General features: G+C 41.3%; 1 protein-coding gene across 1 annotated transcript in view; it reads right to left on the bottom strand.

The window, feature by feature from the left end:
- The window catches only part of map3k5 (mitogen-activated protein kinase kinase kinase 5), a 64,847-nt gene that overhangs the window by 5,531 nt on the left and 42,319 nt on the right, over positions 1-16,997 (bottom strand). The window contains exons 12-23 of the mRNA XM_022766415.1: positions 16,782-16,834; positions 14,950-15,045; positions 12,638-12,719; positions 10,987-11,120; positions 8,226-8,353; positions 7,740-7,876; positions 5,976-6,081; positions 4,250-4,407; positions 2,463-2,640; positions 1,585-1,602; positions 897-1,074; positions 47-215 (exon numbers count right to left, since the gene is read on the bottom strand). Of these exons, the coding sequence (XP_022622136.1) occupies positions 47-215; positions 897-1,074; positions 1,585-1,602; positions 2,463-2,640; positions 4,250-4,407; positions 5,976-6,081; positions 7,740-7,876; positions 8,226-8,353; positions 10,987-11,120; positions 12,638-12,719; positions 14,950-15,045; positions 16,782-16,834 (1,437 nt within the window). The remainder of the gene's footprint in view (positions 1-46; positions 216-896; positions 1,075-1,584; positions 1,603-2,462; positions 2,641-4,249; positions 4,408-5,975; positions 6,082-7,739; positions 7,877-8,225; positions 8,354-10,986; positions 11,121-12,637; positions 12,720-14,949; positions 15,046-16,781; positions 16,835-16,997) is intronic.

Below are 16,997 nucleotides of genomic sequence, written 5' to 3'. Positions count from 1 at the left end.
TTTTATTATTTGACACTGCACATTTCTAGCTCCTCTCATAACCAACCTGTGTGAGGGCCTCCATCAGGTTGGCCACCACCTTGTCCCGGTCCTCTGTGAGGATGTGGTGCAGGGTGGCTCGCCTCTCGCTGTCCTTCCGAAGCATAAAGAACCCTGAATCCTTCTCATCAGGAGACGGAGGGGCACTGTGGTCCTCGAAGTTCTCCACAGGAATGCTGAGCAGAAAAGAAAAGAAAACTTTTTGGACTGCCACAACAAAGTTTTATTTTCCACTTATAATGTAGCTCCTACATCATAGTTTTCAAACAAACATGCAAGTAAAACTCAGAATGTATGTAAAACTTGTGTCTTGGCTTTGACATCATTCATTTAGCTGCAGCAAAACAAACTAAATTCTTCAAAAACTTTAACAGATAGGCAGCGATGCAGAATCTATGCAACAGGTATGGCGAACACACAGCCATCTCTCAACTAAACTCTGTGAGGAAAAAGTTATGACTTTATATTTTTATTCATATTTCACCACTTATTTTGAAATATTTTCAATTGTGTTTCCATTTCAGTTTTGTATTTCTATCGTGTTTTATGTGCCGTGTTTCTTTCTGTTTCACTGCTGCACAACCAACTGGGGACGAATAAAGTGATTTATTGATGAAAATGACTTGTTTTTTAACAGCAAATAAAATAAGGGAAAAATGACTCAAAACAAGCTAAAAAGGTTGGGAACCACCTCTGCATTGGAGTAAATCAGCGTATTATCATCAATACTGCAGTGAAAACCTAATCAACAAAACAGCATCATGTCAGGAATAAATGTCAGACTTTTACTAAACGGCCGCTCTGACCCCGTTTACTTGACATTAAAAAAAATAAAATGCCCGGGCACCACTTGCTACCTGAGGAAGAGCGACCTGGGCCCCTTGACATCCCTCTCGCTGTAGCACTTGACGCTGGGCTTGAAGATGAAGGGGTTGGTGTTGAGGTCGTTGTCAGGGGAGACGGAGCCGTACTCGCTGCTGCTGCTGGTGTCCTCCACCACCACGGGCACCGGCAGAGAGATGCTGCGGAGGTACTCTGAAGAGACAGCGAATGCAAGATGTAATTAAACCTCACTGGTGCTTCATGTATCATTTATACACTAATAATGTGATGTATTACCGTGTAGCACAGAAGGAGATTTTTTCTGTACCGGCTATTCTTCACAAAGAGAGCTAAAGCTTCCAAGACAGTGAAAACTGGATTCTAATGCTTCAAATAGATGCTACTTTATCATCATGTTTAGCTCTGTCTGATGTATTTGGCAGGAAATGACATTATCATAATCACTGTTTCATGTAATTTACGAAACAGGGATTATAAAGACATTCAAGAATTTGGAAAGAGGTCATGTTGTGCAACGGAGTTCTTGGAAAGGGCAGAGTCGTGTGAGGGAGGTAACCGCTGGCAGAAGAAAAATGAAAACTGTAGCCTACATCCTCTTGAGGGCAAGCAGATGTTTCTTGGAACTGATGTCCTGTTTATAAAGTAGCCCCTCTAGTGGTAAATATGTGTGAGAGATGAAGTTTAGAGAGTGAAATAACTCACCTGACCCTGGAGACAGAGCTGTGGGAGAAAAACATAAAAAAGCAGTTAATCAAGGACAAAACAGAACATTTCCCTGTACACAGTGACGGACAAGATTTTAAGCTTTTCTATAATCTTTTTGTGCTGGTGCCAGGGCGCATGATAGCATTACTTCTTCAGGGTGAAAACACAACAAGAACTGAGGCTATTCTGAAATCCAAACAATGGAGATTAAAGGTCCCATATTGTATAAAGGGAGATTTCCATGTCTGTTTTGATTATAAAGCAGGTCTAGGTTCTATATTAATACTGTGAAAATATCAAAGCGCTCAGTCCACAGAGAAATGCACGCAGCCTGTATTTAGAAACTGAGCCTTAAAACCTGCATCAGGACTTCTGTAACTCTGAGATGTCACAACACCGCTCTCAACCATGCCCCAAGCCCCGCCCACCTGGACCCACCATCCAACCTTGATTGAGTGTTGACCTGAAAGCTGCTTTATTTTCATTCAATCACTCAGAAAACAGTCAGCTAATCAGAAGAGAGGCTCAGAGCTTCCTCTCTTCTGATTGGCTCACTGACCTGAGCCTGGAAGAGGAGATGTAAAACTACACTGAGATGGTTTTTGGTTCTTAAAACTACAAATAAATCTTCTTATGGATCAACGATTCAAATAAAACACAGGAGAAGTGTCAAATATGGACCTTTAAAGGTTTGTTGAGGTTGCAGATGAACACTTTGTCCATAAGGAGCAGCTGGCGATTATTAACAAACACTCACAACACACATATTTAATTATATTATCGATTACATCACAGTCAGGAAGCTTAGCTACTGAAGATGCAAATAAAGACTAAAGCAGAAAACATCTCAGCTGCAGAACTGAACTGAACTCCACCTGTGAAGCTGCTCTTGCTCTTCTTCTTGCGGCTGGTGACTGTGAGGAACTCGTCGGTGAGCAGGTCGAAGGCAGTGGCACGACGGTCCGGGTCGGGTTCAAAGCAGCGCAGGATGAACGCTTTGGCCTCCAGCGACATGGACTCCGGGATCTCTGGGTGGATCTTAAACATGCCCACCTGCAGACAAAGTTACACACAGTTCAGTTCAGACTGCAGCAGAAGGAGCCCCCCTGACGAACTTTCAAATAAAGACCTGAAATCACACGGCTTCTGCGAACTCTCTGAGACGTCCTGCCCTCAAGGTAAATTATTTAATCAACTGCATGGAGACAGCTTAAGTGAGTGTTTACCTGGTGAACTGTGAGTCTGCGCTTCAGGCCTGACTTTAGCTTGGGTAACAAGCTCAGAGCAGTAACGCTCAAAGTTCAAGCATGAGACTCTCATGACAATAACAACGCTAGAAATTCCTGTTGTAGCTGATAAGGAATGTTGATTTAAGATTAGCAGGGAGATGCCCCTCCCTTGAGACATTCCACAGGGATGAGTGAAGAGTGTATTGAGAAGTTCCACTGTCTGGGGGAAAAGTCTACACGCCGTATAAAGTGCAGACACAACATGAGATCGTCTGAAAGATGAAGGGGATTTAATTGCACCTAACATTTAAGAGCAGATCTCAGTATCTGCTTTTATGTTTTGTTTATATTCAGCACAGTAACACACACCCTTTAATTAAATCACACTGTATGGAAAATTCCATGATTCAGTGCGATAATGGCGTTCAGACAACCCTTAAAACATATTTACTGCCCTTAATGGGCTACATATGGCTAAGAAGAATATTTCATTGGTGTGTAGCACTTTACATTTCCATCCAAAGCGACCACACTTCAAACAAAGTCAAATGCACGCAGAAACTGGAAACTTCAAGGTTTCCTCTCAATGAGCTACACACGTTCATTTGTGTCCAAACAAACGCTTGTGCACAGAGTTTCTACTGAGCTCGATCACATTACAGCACGCAGGTGGCAACACAATGCAGGTGCACAACAGCTGACTCACTGGTTTTTATCTCCATGAAAAGGGGAACTGATAAAGTGCAGACACAAGGGTTGTTGATTATTTTATTTAATCGCGTCTTTCTCATAAGGTCAGCTGAGGGAAAATAGCCATTTAACAGACAGAGAGCAGCATGAGGCAATAGATTAACTGACAACGTATTTGAAGTGTCCTTGTAGAAAAAGCCTTGAACAACACACTACATTTGCTTTCTGTACTTTTAATGTGCCATTCTAACTGTGCGTCAGTTTAAGAGTTAATAAACCTAATTGTCTGGTGCCATCATGGAGTCTAAGGGAGAACTGTTTCTAGCTCTGGGAGTGTGACAGCTAGTCAGAAGGTTAATTTAGTAATTAGTCCTTCAGCAGCCTTGTGCCAGGACAAGTTAGTGGTTAATTCAGTTTCTGTGCACTTGATAATAATGAATAAGATGATTGCAACTCACTTTTGGTAAAGCTTTCAGCTGACAAGTTAACAACATCTTAAAAAGTGTGATGACTAGGAAATATCGTGCGTATCAGGGGAGCAATTATCAGCTTTCAAACATGAAAATTGACCACATTCTGAGTTCTGTTGAAATGTCAGAGGCACAGCTGTTCATCACCACGGGTGACCAACACTCTCTGGATGAAGTCCCTGCAGCTGTTAACCATCTCTTCTACACCCTGTTTGTTAAAAATAACAGTTACCCAGTGGGATGATGGGATGCGTAACCACCGGTGTCCCTCACCTTGAACATGGCAGCCTGTGGTTCTCCCAGTTCATAGAAAGGTGGTTTCCCAGTTGCCATTTCTATGATGGTGCAGCCAAGAGACCAGATGTCCGCTGGTTTACCGTATCCCCGTGGACCCTTGTCTATAATTTCAGGAGCCATGTACTGTAGTGTGCCTGAAAACAACATAAGAAAAACATACGAAATACTTAGACAGACCTAGATGACATGGGGTGTATGCGTTGCAGGCTCTCAGTGTTTCAGCAGGGGTTGTTAAACATACTTTCATTAATAAATTGCTAATGGTTTTAGATTTCGCAAAGGTTGTCATTAAAGGAATAGGTGACATTTTGGGATAGAAACTCATTTCATTGTCAAACTGTGGATTTGTAACATTTGAACAGACACAGGCTGTTTCCCATTGTTTCAGCCCTTTGTGCTAAGCTAAGCTAACTAGCGTCTGTGTTTTTCTTTCTTTTCTTTTTTTTTTTCTCTTTTTGTCTGTTCAGCATCAAACTTCATTCCTTTAATCACCAAGAGCTGTCTCCGGCGGTAGAAAACAAGCCTTTTGTTTTGCTTTTACTTCTGTCACTTCTTTCTCTACTGAAGTTAGCATGCTAACCAGCTAGTCTCGTCATTTTCCGATACTGAGTCACTGTAATGTCCAGGCTGCCTTGAAGAAGTAGCGCTGCTCAGAGGACGTATTATAACCTCTTGTCTTGTGAACACAACAATGGCTGAAGCTTGGGAAGACTGGAAGGTAAACGGCTGTTAATGCAACGTTAGCTGTGAAGCAATAGCAAAACTTACAAATAGCTCCTTTAATCAGATATCTTTAATCAGATATATCAACCCACAAACCTAAAAAAAAAAAAGTTAGTCATTGACTAAATTACTGTGTCAAAAATGTGCGGTAAAAGCTCGTCGTGAACTTATCTTAATGACATCCGGTCTACATGAGTCTCTGTGCTTCTGGAAAAATAAATGCACTTTTGCTCTCTGTGCATTTTGTAGCTAACTCGCTCTGCATCAGCTCCACATACAACACTAAGGACGAAATAAGAACTGCAGATAAACCTTCAGATTATGTATTAAATTAAAGTGACGCCAACAGCATGTGAAAGAAACTGATGTAAAATCTAAAAACAGCTTGCATTAGGCCTAATTATACGTTGCCTGTGTCCTGAGGTGATGACACAGTTCTTTCAAATGACCAAGCGGGTTACAAAAGCTTTAACAGGGCTTATGGCCTTGTGTGTGCAACAGCAAATGGCCTCTCTCCCTGTGCTGTCACATAATCACTGCTCAATCCAAAGTAACATTTTCATCTTCTATTGAAAGGACTCTTTTGTTCTAATAATAGCCCACTGCCTGCGTATTTAGCTGCTTTTAGAGGCTCGTGTGCTGAGCTAAAAACAGACAGGGACACATTTATAGCCGGCCCGGGCTATAATAAGGAGTAGCCCAGTTTCCTGAAAGAGCTCCACCTTCCAGGGTAAGTCCCTGTCTGCTCCAATCAGCTGCCAGATGACCCAATGCAAGAGGTCAAACTGAGTTGCGATTGACTGCTGTGGTGGCGGTGGCATCACAGGGGCACCAACCTGCCCGAGCTGACCGCGGACTCACGCCAAGACCCGACGTCTCTGAAAGTTTAGCCCCTTGCTCCTTCATGAAAATGTCTACTTCGGGGAATTTAGCAGACAAATCCAGCATTAGATCTGTCAGTCAGAGGGTCAGAGCGTACCTGTGAAGGTCTCGGTGCAGGGGTTGATCCCAGCCAACCTCTTGGATGTGCCAAAATCTGAAATCTTCAGGACACCGCTGTAGGTGTTGATGAGAACATTATCACCCTGCAGATTGAAAAGACAATCCATGAGAACAGACACACCCGTTTAGCTGCTTAAATTCCATGACTGTGATGGTATTGAGATAATGTGAGGTGCTCACAAATCCTGCAAAGCGACAAACAGCAGGTTACACAGCACCATTACGTGTGTGGGAGGAGGGAGGAGGGGGGGGGGGGGCTCCCAGCCAAAACAAGGTGATTAACATTTACGTGCTGCTAATGGCGCTTATATGACTGTGTTGTTAAATCAGGTGGACGCTTGGGGAAGACGCTGCTCACCCTAACGACCTGTCTGTGATGGAGGCGTTATCAGTGTTTGTTTGTTTTAACTGAGATAAAACAGGGGACGGGATCCGAAAAAAAAAAAAAAAAAAAGGGAAGTCAGGATTACTATTGTAGCCAAAGAGCTATAAACAAAATGCCAAAATGCTGTGAGCAGCTAGGACGCTCCTGTTATGTGTTCACACCAAATCCAATTGACTGTGCACGGAGAGCCACGGGGACGGAGTTTCCAAAAGTGCAAAAACAAATGCCACAGACGTCTGTGAGTGTCTGTGGCAGCTCCTTTTCGTGGATCTTATTATCTTTGGGTGGGTAGATGTATTATTTCTTGTTATGTTAATCTTAATTTCCTCTGTGTTTTACGTTAAACACTTTGAATGGCCTTGTTGTTGAAATGTGCTATACAAATAAACCTGCCTTATATTTTATCTATTCTTCTGTACATGTTTTGTGCTGTGTAAAAGTGCCATATTTTACACATATTTGAAATGCTGATTTCCATAAAAGATATAGTTGTAGTTTTAAGAACTAAAAACCATCTTAATGTGGTTTTAAATCTCCTCTCTCAGGCTTTTATCTGGAGCTCTAGTAACAAAAGGTCAGTGAGCCAATCAGAAGAGAGGAGGCTCTCTTCTGATTCCTATTTGATCTGATGAACAGAATAAGGACCATGGATTTTGTCCACCATCACTTACTGTACACTGCGAGCACACTAGTGAGGCCAGTATGAACAGGAGGAGCGGTTACGACCATCAGAACGTGTTTCACTGTACACGTTGTTTCAAGACAGACTTGAAAATGTGTGAACTGATCCTTTAAAGCAGATCAAGTTTTCCTGTAATGAAATGAGCTTTACGAAAAATTCCTTTGCATTACAAACGTCTAATCTGTCCTAGGTGTTCTGCAGTCTGTCCCTCTCATGCGTTTCTTTAGTTTTTCTTAAAACTGTCATTGTGTTTTTGCAGTGATGCTCCCAGAGATCATATGTCAGTCACGCAGTGTGGCCACTGGCCAGGACTGACGTCTTTTGTGTTGAGTTTCTGCAGGTGGTTGCACCTCTAAGCACCTCTAAGTCTCACTATTCATGCTTACTTATTATAACAAAATCTCAGCAAATCTCCTCTGCAGCAGCGTGTTATTCCCGGGGAAAGACCTACAGTATCTGACACAAGAGTGGTGGTAACAGTCAGTGTAAACGTTATCATGAAGAAAGTGAAGTCCTTGTAAAATATAAACCAATGGTAATAAATTCTAAGATGGTTCAAGTGTAATAGTCTTTTCCCTCAATTCTCTACACAATCCGTCTGAGCATGACGCAGCAACGATGCCACAAAGATAATACAAAGAATATTAATCGTACAATAACTTGTGTTCAGTTACCTTGATGTCTCTGTGTGCTATCTGGTTGTCGTGCAGGTATTTGAGCCCCTCCAGGATCTGTCGCGTGTAGAAGCCGATGGTGGGCTCGTTGTTTTTCAGGGGGCCCCACTTAGACCTCAGCAGTGCCGACAGACTCCCTGCACACAGCGGGACAAAGTACAACAACGATTAATACGCTCACTCTAGACTAGAGATTAGCAGCACGGCACTGATTAGTCTGCAGTTCAGAGTGTCAGTGAGTATGAAGTCTGTATCTCGCTCTCTATTAGTTTATTAGCAGTTTAAGTAGTGTGATTATTGGGGGTTTTCGTATTAAAAAATAATTATTGTTCATGAAATGTTTGAAGTAACTTTTTGGTTATTACTTTTTTTTTGGGGTGGGGGGCTGGGGGGGGGGGTCTGACAATAAAATCAAGTTGTGTGTGTTTTTATTTCCTTGGTTTCCTCTTTGTAGGAGCATTATCAGCGACAACAGGTGTGTCTCACCTCCAGGGACCTGCTCCATGAAGATCTTGATGAAGCCGTTCTCGCTGATGGAGCCGAGGTACTGGACGATGTTCTTGTGTTTTAAGTGCTTGTGAAGAGCGATCTCCTCGTGGAGCGGCTGAGAGTACCTGCATTAAAGAAGCCAGACGGGAACAATTACATACTGTATGTAGATGAGGCTTTAAAAGCACTAGTGTTGGATTTCATGCAGATACAATAATACAGGAGGTTAAATAGTGACAACTACTGAAAGCTAAAAAAGTAGACAGTATTCCCTTTTTCTCTCTTTATCATCTCTACACTTACAGATCTTTGTGTTTTTGAAGGTTCAGTATCAAATCTCCTGTGGAGTCTGTTAAAATGACTCATTTGTGAAAGCTGAGGGGTCGCAGTTGTATTGGGAGACGTACCATATCCAAAGTACTGAGACTAGACATTAAGTTACATTACTTTCTACATTACTGACATAGTCTCTGATGCCCTTCCTGATGCAACCTGGGTTCAGGGGTCGAGCCATGTCCTCCCAAACTACATAACCATTATAACTAAACTATAACTGGGCATTAACTTAAAATGGCCAAACTCCACAGATATCTAAATTAAAACCATTAAATGATTCAAATAAGAATCAATCAATTAACCAATTTTTTTTTTTATTAATCGACTGATCATTTGGTCTATACATCAGCAAATTACAAGATCCCAAACTCAAGGTGATGACTTGAAAAGCCAAAGATATTAAATCACTCTTATAATAAACCCCCAGAAAATATTCACAATTGCCTGCCAGCAGTGAAGTTGTCCATTAAAAAAATAAAATAAATAAATAAACAAGTTAAAATTGTTGTCAGTTCATTTTCCATTATGTTTTCAGCTCAAATTACTAATAATAATAAATAAAAAAAATCTGAACTGACTGATGATCTAAGTGTGTGTTTGTCAGAAGAGAAATGGGGAGATGACACTGTAACTCCTCCGTGTCCTTTCCTCAGAGCGACAGATATATATGACTACTGACAATGCGTCGAGAGCCAAGAGCCAAAAGACCAATCTAGAAAAACACTGAGGCTGCATCTTAATATCTGATCACAACAGCAGGTACATCTGTTTTGTGAAAGCTGCCTGCCAGCATTTTCTTTTCACATTCAGCTCTCTGCATGAATCACACTCCCTCTCCCTCTCTCTCTCTCTCCCTGTCTTGAGATTTCAATCCTCTTCTGAATTATTTATCCAAATTCTCCACATTCTTGGCAGCCGAGCGCCCCGCTGACTTGCTGATGTGATTAGTGGAACATAGTGTGGCAGTGGAATCATCTAGTCTAGTGAGAGAGCCTTGCAATCTGAGATGAGTAGGCAGAACCACGGGGAGACGGGCATTTTGAGGAGAGACGGCGGAGGGAGTAAAAGGCGGAGGGGTGGGAGTTCGCCTTCGCAGCTCTCCACTAGCCAGTCACTCAAGCGGATACCAGCGCACTGGAAGCCAGAAACCCACCAGGGACACTGCTGATGTGCGCCTCACACTCTCAGTCGGAGGAAAGCGGCACTTTTCCTAATGACGCTCAACACTAATGCACAACAAGATGAGGCACTAACGGCTCAGACACCTGTTTACATCTGGGCTGTAATTCAATCTGTGCACAGGATGATAAATACAACATGTGCAAGGAGAGCGGCTAAAGATGTTAAAATATGTCCTGAGGGGGGATTCACATCAAAAGAGTCAATCCTCTTATTGTGCTCAGTAGATTGCATGGAAATCTGCATATTTGATTACAAAATATCTTGTGTGCAAATATGGCATTTTCCTTTTTTCGTCAGACGGTTTATATAAATATTATCTTGGAGGTTCCCTGTGGAGTCTTTGTTTTTGGCATTTTGCCTTTATTTGATAGTTGACAGGTTAGAGAGAGAAACAGGAACAAAGATCAGAGAGAGGGACATGATGTTCTCATTAATCACTGGACGCTCAGTATTTCCCTCGTCTTGTTTGCGATATGCACGAGCCCCTGGAAGCACCTGCATGCACTCAACCATGTGGGCGCCGCAATACATATTTCTGCTGCTGCTTTCACGCTGGAGGTAACGTTCAAATATGTGTCGCAATGTGAGGAAGAAGAAGAAGAAGAAGAAGAAGAAAAAGACTGCCATCTGGCAAACATGAATGTAAACAATCCAGTTTCTGAAGAAGGAAATTAACCTGTGGTTTTTGATCAGTCTCATTTTCACATTGTGTTGTAAAAATAATCTGAGTTACATTAAGACTGAATTAGTCATAATGATACAGGATACATGATATCAACATTTCATTTTTTAAATATTGTGGTTATTGCAATACCATCAATATTGCGACACCTCTAACATTAATATCTTGAGACGGCTTGGCATGGACCAACTTGTTGGACAATTAAAATATTTCACCTATTCGTGGTGTTAGATCGACTGTTACAGCGTCATTAAACTAATTAAAACTCGTCCTCTGGGGACCATGAATATCAACACCACATGTCCCTGCGAACAGACCAGCAGGTGTTGAAATTCGTCTCTGTGAAACTACAGACTGACTGACTGATCACCACCGTTAGGCCTCACTGCCAGCAATGCAAAAAATGATACAGGAAATGAGTCGTCAATGCGTGTACCTGTATGTAAAAGCTCTGTTGGAACATTGTGAAACTTCCAGAATAAATAATAAAAACACACACACACACACACACACACACACACACACACACAAACACACACACGGTGTCTTTTTTCTCACCTGCTGTCTCTCTCTGGTATTTCTTTGATGGCCAGTCGGACCTGGTTGCTGAGGTCTCGGCCCGCGTACACCACTCCAAACGTGCCTTTTCCCAGAACCACCCTCTCTCCGTGCTCGTCGTACTCATAGTCGTACTGTGGAAACAAGGACAACGAGCATGAAACAGTCGTTTTTAATAGTTAAAGTGATGTACAGTAGGGATTAGTAACACTCACTATAAAGACCTGCACCACTGTAGGTCTTGGTTATTTGATTACAGATTACAAACACTTACTGTAAATTATTAATTAACTGCATTTGGCTGCAACAAATTAAACCTAATCTAACAAACTAATTTGGGCTGCAGTATTTTTTACTGAAGAAAGTAAATGTCTATACAGACAACTGTAATCCTAACCAAAGTAAAGCACGAGAGATTTGTTTCCTCACATATAAATAAAAAGAAATCAAATAATCAAAAAATGACTGTCAGTATTTTGATCCAAAAAAATATTTTTAAACCAAACAAAATGATCTGATTTTGATAATTAACTTTAAACAAATGGTCTTTTCATTTTGTAATCCGATTACTTTAAACCTGCTGCATCGATTCCTCAGTAACAAAGGCACAATTCATGTTCTTTTCCTTTGTGAAACGTGTGATTAATGTTTACAGGAAACACGCTGAGGAAGACCTTGGTTTCAGGTTGACAGCTGAGGCTGTAGACTAACTGACAGCGAATCCAGCCTGATCGCTCGTGTGCGGCATCAAATGCGGATATAAAACCACCTCAGAGAGTAACCTGTTAGACATTTGATATGTGCCACGCTGAGTCAAAGAGGGTGCGGCAGTGTTTTGGGTAATTAGCTTTTCTTTTCCCCAGGCTCTGCAGGGAGGAACAGGTGAATGCAGCAGCAGGTGTCTGCTCTATACTGTCAGAGCACACAAAGCACGAGAGCAAACGCTCAGGCCTTGTTCCAGCTGGTTCCTGCTCATTTCTCTGGGTTTGCAGCTGAGATTCGATTCACTTATTATAATGCAAATTACGAGGCGCTGCATTAAAAGGGCTTAATGGAAAACCTGAGTTCATACATGATTAATACAGATTTATATTATAAAAAGCGACGGAGATACATTGTTGATTCTGTGCTTTTTCTTTTGACGTTAGCATGAAATACAATTAAATATCTGGCACCAACATCGGACTCGTCCAATGCTAATTCATTGTTGAAAGATTTTCTTCTGTCACTACTTCTACTTCAACTTTTGATGGATATCATATTTCCTGTGACATCTACGTGCATGAAAACATATATACACCACAGAAACCCGACAGGATGTAACAAAACAATGTGGGGAAACAAAATGTTGTTGTTATACAAGCAATAAATAAAGAGCTGAATGACTGACACGGTACACAGTTTGCTTAATCTGAGCAGCAGGGAAATCCATCTTGTTGAAGGTCATAATGTTAGGATTCCTTTATCTAAACAGAATCTGATATTAGCTTTAAGACTGATCTTACTTTATTAGGTAAAATATATGGACATAAAACTAATGGAAGAAGAGCACTGGCTCTGGAGCAGGTTGACACTGATGAAACTGTCCAGGAATAGGTTTAATACAACTTCATGCACTGAGCCACTATAAAAGTAAAACTAGTCCTCTCACCTCTAAGGCGTCAGTGTCACAGTCTCCCTCCTCCGGACCTTTCCAGGTCTCCTCTGTTATGCTGTTGACCAGATCGCAGAATCTGCCAAAGACACTCCTGGTCAGTCTCATACAAACATGCAGCACAGATCACTTACAGCATGAAGACGCTTTCTGTTCGTCAGTGTGTTCATAATTCGTGAACAGTGTGGTCACACAATTACGGGGCCAATATGGATGTAAACATCCTCAAAATAAAGCAAAATATAACGAATTAAACCTTAAAGTTATTGTTTCTTGTCAGAGCCGGCACGCTGGAGAAGAACCAACACAGCAAAAATACAACGTTTGTCCTAAATACTTAAAGACTGCAACGTATTTACATAAAGGCATTTCTCTGATTCACTCCTATACCCAGGCTTATTTATAATGAGCGTGACAGGGAAGGAAAGCCTAAAGCTGAGAATGCCAACATTTCATTTTACATCACAAAAATGTGATAATGGAAATGTAGAATGGAAAATCAGTGGATGTCTTGCACAGAAAGAATACATCCATTCTTTCTGTGCAAGACATCCACTGATTTCCAGTCATTTCTGCTGTAACGTTTGTATAAATGGAAACCTATGGCTAGAAAAATACATAAAAAGCCCAAAAGTAAAAATGTAAAGTATTTATGATATATATATATATATCACTTTTATTTGCCTGATTTTATATTATAGTAACATTTAAATGTTCCAGTTTTTCCAATATAAAGCAACTTTATTTTGAAAAGGCGTAAATAAAGTTTATTAGTCTTACAGCCCTGACATCAATAACATCAACGATATTTTTCTGTGTCTCATAAAGAAGTAGAGCAAAAAACTTGTTTGTCTCGTATGTTTTTTTTAATTTTATCTATAACATCTGTAATTAATAAACTTCAGAGACATTTAATAAACAGGATCCGCACGTTGTCTGAGATCCATTAAGTACATATTGTGATTGAGGAGCTTTATTTAGCTGCTGGTCTCATCGAGAAAGGGTTACACTATGTTTACATGCACACCTCCCACACATATACATACATATAATGACCTTTACCACTCCCACACACAAGCTGTGAATTAGTTGTCTCGTTATGCTGTCACACACAGCGTGCCTGCAGGTGTTCAGTAACACACGTGTGCCTGTGTGTGCACACACAGCATGTCTCTCACACACACACACACACACACACACAAACACACACACACACACACACAGGCGCACACACACTTCCTTCCTTCCTTCTTTCCTTCCTCCTGTCCTTCCTTCTCACCCCTCCCATCCCACTGCCACTCCTCTTACTTCTGCGCTAAAAAGGAAAACAGCATCATAACAACAGCAGGCATGACTCACTGACTCTCACACTCCAGATAATGGCACTGGAAGTGCTCGGGAGCCTCTGATGTGAGAGTCACAAGTCTGAACACTAAGCGAGGACCGAGGTGGTGTCGAAATGAAAGAAGGTGCTTTGGTGGTGACGCGGAGGTGTGAGATTTCCCACCTGAGTGCAGAGCTGACAAGAGTGCCTGAACTTTACTGTAGAGATGGGTACAACTTAAGAAGAGATGATCTCACCGTAATGGGAAGGAGCTGATGATGGTCTTTGTTGTGTGACATGCATCTTTATGATCCAAATTAATCTGATGATAATCTGTGACCTACAAAGCTTTAGTAAATGATTTATAAACTATCATTAAAGCGATTATTTATCATTTATTTATTATCAGAAAGTGGCACCTACAGTAATATCTGAGTCACAATCACATAACTGGATGTCTTAAAGGTGCCATATTATATAAATGTAAGTGTCCATGTGTTGCTTGATTATAAAGCAGGTCTAGGTTCTATATTAATACTGTGAAAATATCAAAGCGCTCAGTCCACAGAGAAATGCACACAGTCTGCATTTAGAAACTGAGCCTTAAAACCAGCTGTCAGGACTTCTGTAACTTTGTGATGTCACAACAAAGCAGTCACCACTCTCAGTCATGCCCCAAGCCCCGCCCACCTGGACCCACCATCCAACCTTGCAAGATTTGGTTTCTCTGAGTGTTTTTACCTGAAATCTGCTATATTTCTATTCGATGACTCAGAAAACAGTCAGCCAATCAGAAGAGAGGCTCAGAGACTCCTCTCTTCTGATTGGCTCAACCTCACAGAGGCTCTTTACACAAATAATACAATTTCCAAAGTCACATGAAAATGATACTAAGTCTTTCTTTGTCACATCATGTAAAGATTTATGATGTTAACTAACTGTTTGAACTTGCTTAATGATGTCAAACAGATGCAGAGGGACCGACCTTTTACAGTGCATCTCTGTGCAGAAATAGATCTGGAAGTCCTCTGCATTGTGGAGGACGTAGAGGAAGGCGCTGCGCTCGTCGAACTTGGAGATGCTGAGGAGAGACAGTCCACAGTTAGTCGAACAATAATCCCATGAGAGCAAATATGACTCAGAGGATGAAAGAAGCCTTTCACCGGACTCATGACATCAGCCATCAAAACTCTGGGATCAAATAAAAGACTGTTTGTCACTGCATGTGGACAGCCACTCCATCAAAACATAAAACCCAGTAAAGCAGGATACGTAGACAGATGTAACAACAATATATGTTGCTGATATATACACTAAGTGTGTAGTATTGTGAGTATGAGCTGCAGCAACAGTTATACAGTTTCTCTCTAAGCAAAATTCTGAATCAGGAACAAACATAAATGTTGTTTTGAAAATTATCAAATTAAATGATGCTGAATTTCTGCACAAAAGATGAACGGGTTCCATTCAACAGCTAAATTGAAAACTTTTATCCGCCAGGATAAGCGCTTGCCCAATTCTGCCAAGGCCAGAGCGGCCGAGCCAGACAGCGGAGCTCCTGTATGTGTGGTCATATTGTTGCTCGAAGAGCTGCTATTGTGTCCCGCTGCCTGTCTGCAGGCTGAGTGGGCACAGAGAATGAGTCGTTCCCTAGCAACATGTGAGCACAACCCTCCACTTTTCTCTCCGATCTGACACTGAATTCCTTTGAGGACCGTGGAAAAGCAGGCGCAGAGGAAGACATCATGAAAACCGTGTATGGCGGAGTGTCTGTGATATTAATGGAGCTCTCTGGTACAGTGTGGAGCTGTGAGAGTGCTGTACAGTACATATCTGCATGCTCTGTTATGTTACTGTGCATCATGTATGTGTTCAATCAAATGATTTTTGCAAGGGTTTTGTGCATGACGAGACACTTCTGCATGTCTGGCCCCTAATGTGACTCTTTTACGTGTTGATTTAGCACCAAATGCAAATGTTTGCTTGGCTCATAAATCCTATATATTTCTTTCATCATACGTTAAATTGCATTTGAAGTTTTTCATTTTCCAGCCATTTTCATTTTGCAAATGTTTGCATATATTTATTATTTTGGAACAATCTTAGAAAACTATTTATTATTATTGAGAGCAACATCTCTTTCTCAACATTGACCTGCGGAAGTATAAGCAGAGACAAAATTCAAAACACAGTTGTGAATTAAAAGTTTAAAGTTTAAACACTTGTACGTGCATCTTGACTGGACGTTGTTTATGCTCTTTTGAGAGAATCTGTATTTGTCTGATCATGGTTTCTTCATGGTCGGGGCTCTTGTACATACTTTTTAATTAAGCTTTTTTCGGGTTTGCTCTATATGCACCGGTGCTATTGTTGCACATTAGCATGCAACTGATGCATGCTACTATAAATTCAATATTAATGACTATTCATTAAGCAGTGACACTCACAGAACTGCAATCTGAGAGTAATAAGAGTTCAAAACTGGCTATAAACATGGCTGATGAGATGAGGTTTAAAAGAGGTGTGACATTCATCTTGATGGCAGAAATGATTTCGAACATTTCTTTACTCCGGTTTCACAAAGTTCTGTTTATTTATTTCTAGCTTTTCTTTGTTTGTCCACTTGAAACAGTGGATATTCTCACCTCTTCAGGCCTCTAAATAAGCATTCAAATCAAATTCAATCTGATTTCCTTCCAACCCGCCATCTCCTACGACAAATCAAAACCAATCACCCTCATGGAGGCAGGTGTGAGGTCACCGTCACATCACTCAGGCGTAATACGAGTGTGCCATTAAAAAGCAGCAGACACTGACCTGACACCTCGTACTGATGTAGCGCTGAAGTTCCACTCATGAATCCCTTTGTGCTGCAGGACAGATCGAAACAAATAACATCATTACAGCTTCTGGGAGACGTTAAATCAATGTGCCTGCTGTGTAATACGCTCTGCTGACTGACAACAGCAGACAGATAGGAGCATCAGAGCAGTACCATAAACCAAAACATGCTGACTGACCTTCCATAAACTA

Source organism: Seriola dumerili, unplaced genomic scaffold, assembly GCF_002260705.1.
Source record: "Seriola dumerili isolate Sdu_G_001 unplaced genomic scaffold, Sdu_1.0 BDQW01000025.1, whole genome shotgun sequence".
Lineage (NCBI taxonomy): Eukaryota > Metazoa > Chordata > Actinopteri > Carangiformes > Carangidae > Seriola > Seriola dumerili.
The sequence above is the reverse complement of the archived record's forward strand: the minus strand, read 5'-3'. Positions and strand labels throughout refer to the sequence as shown.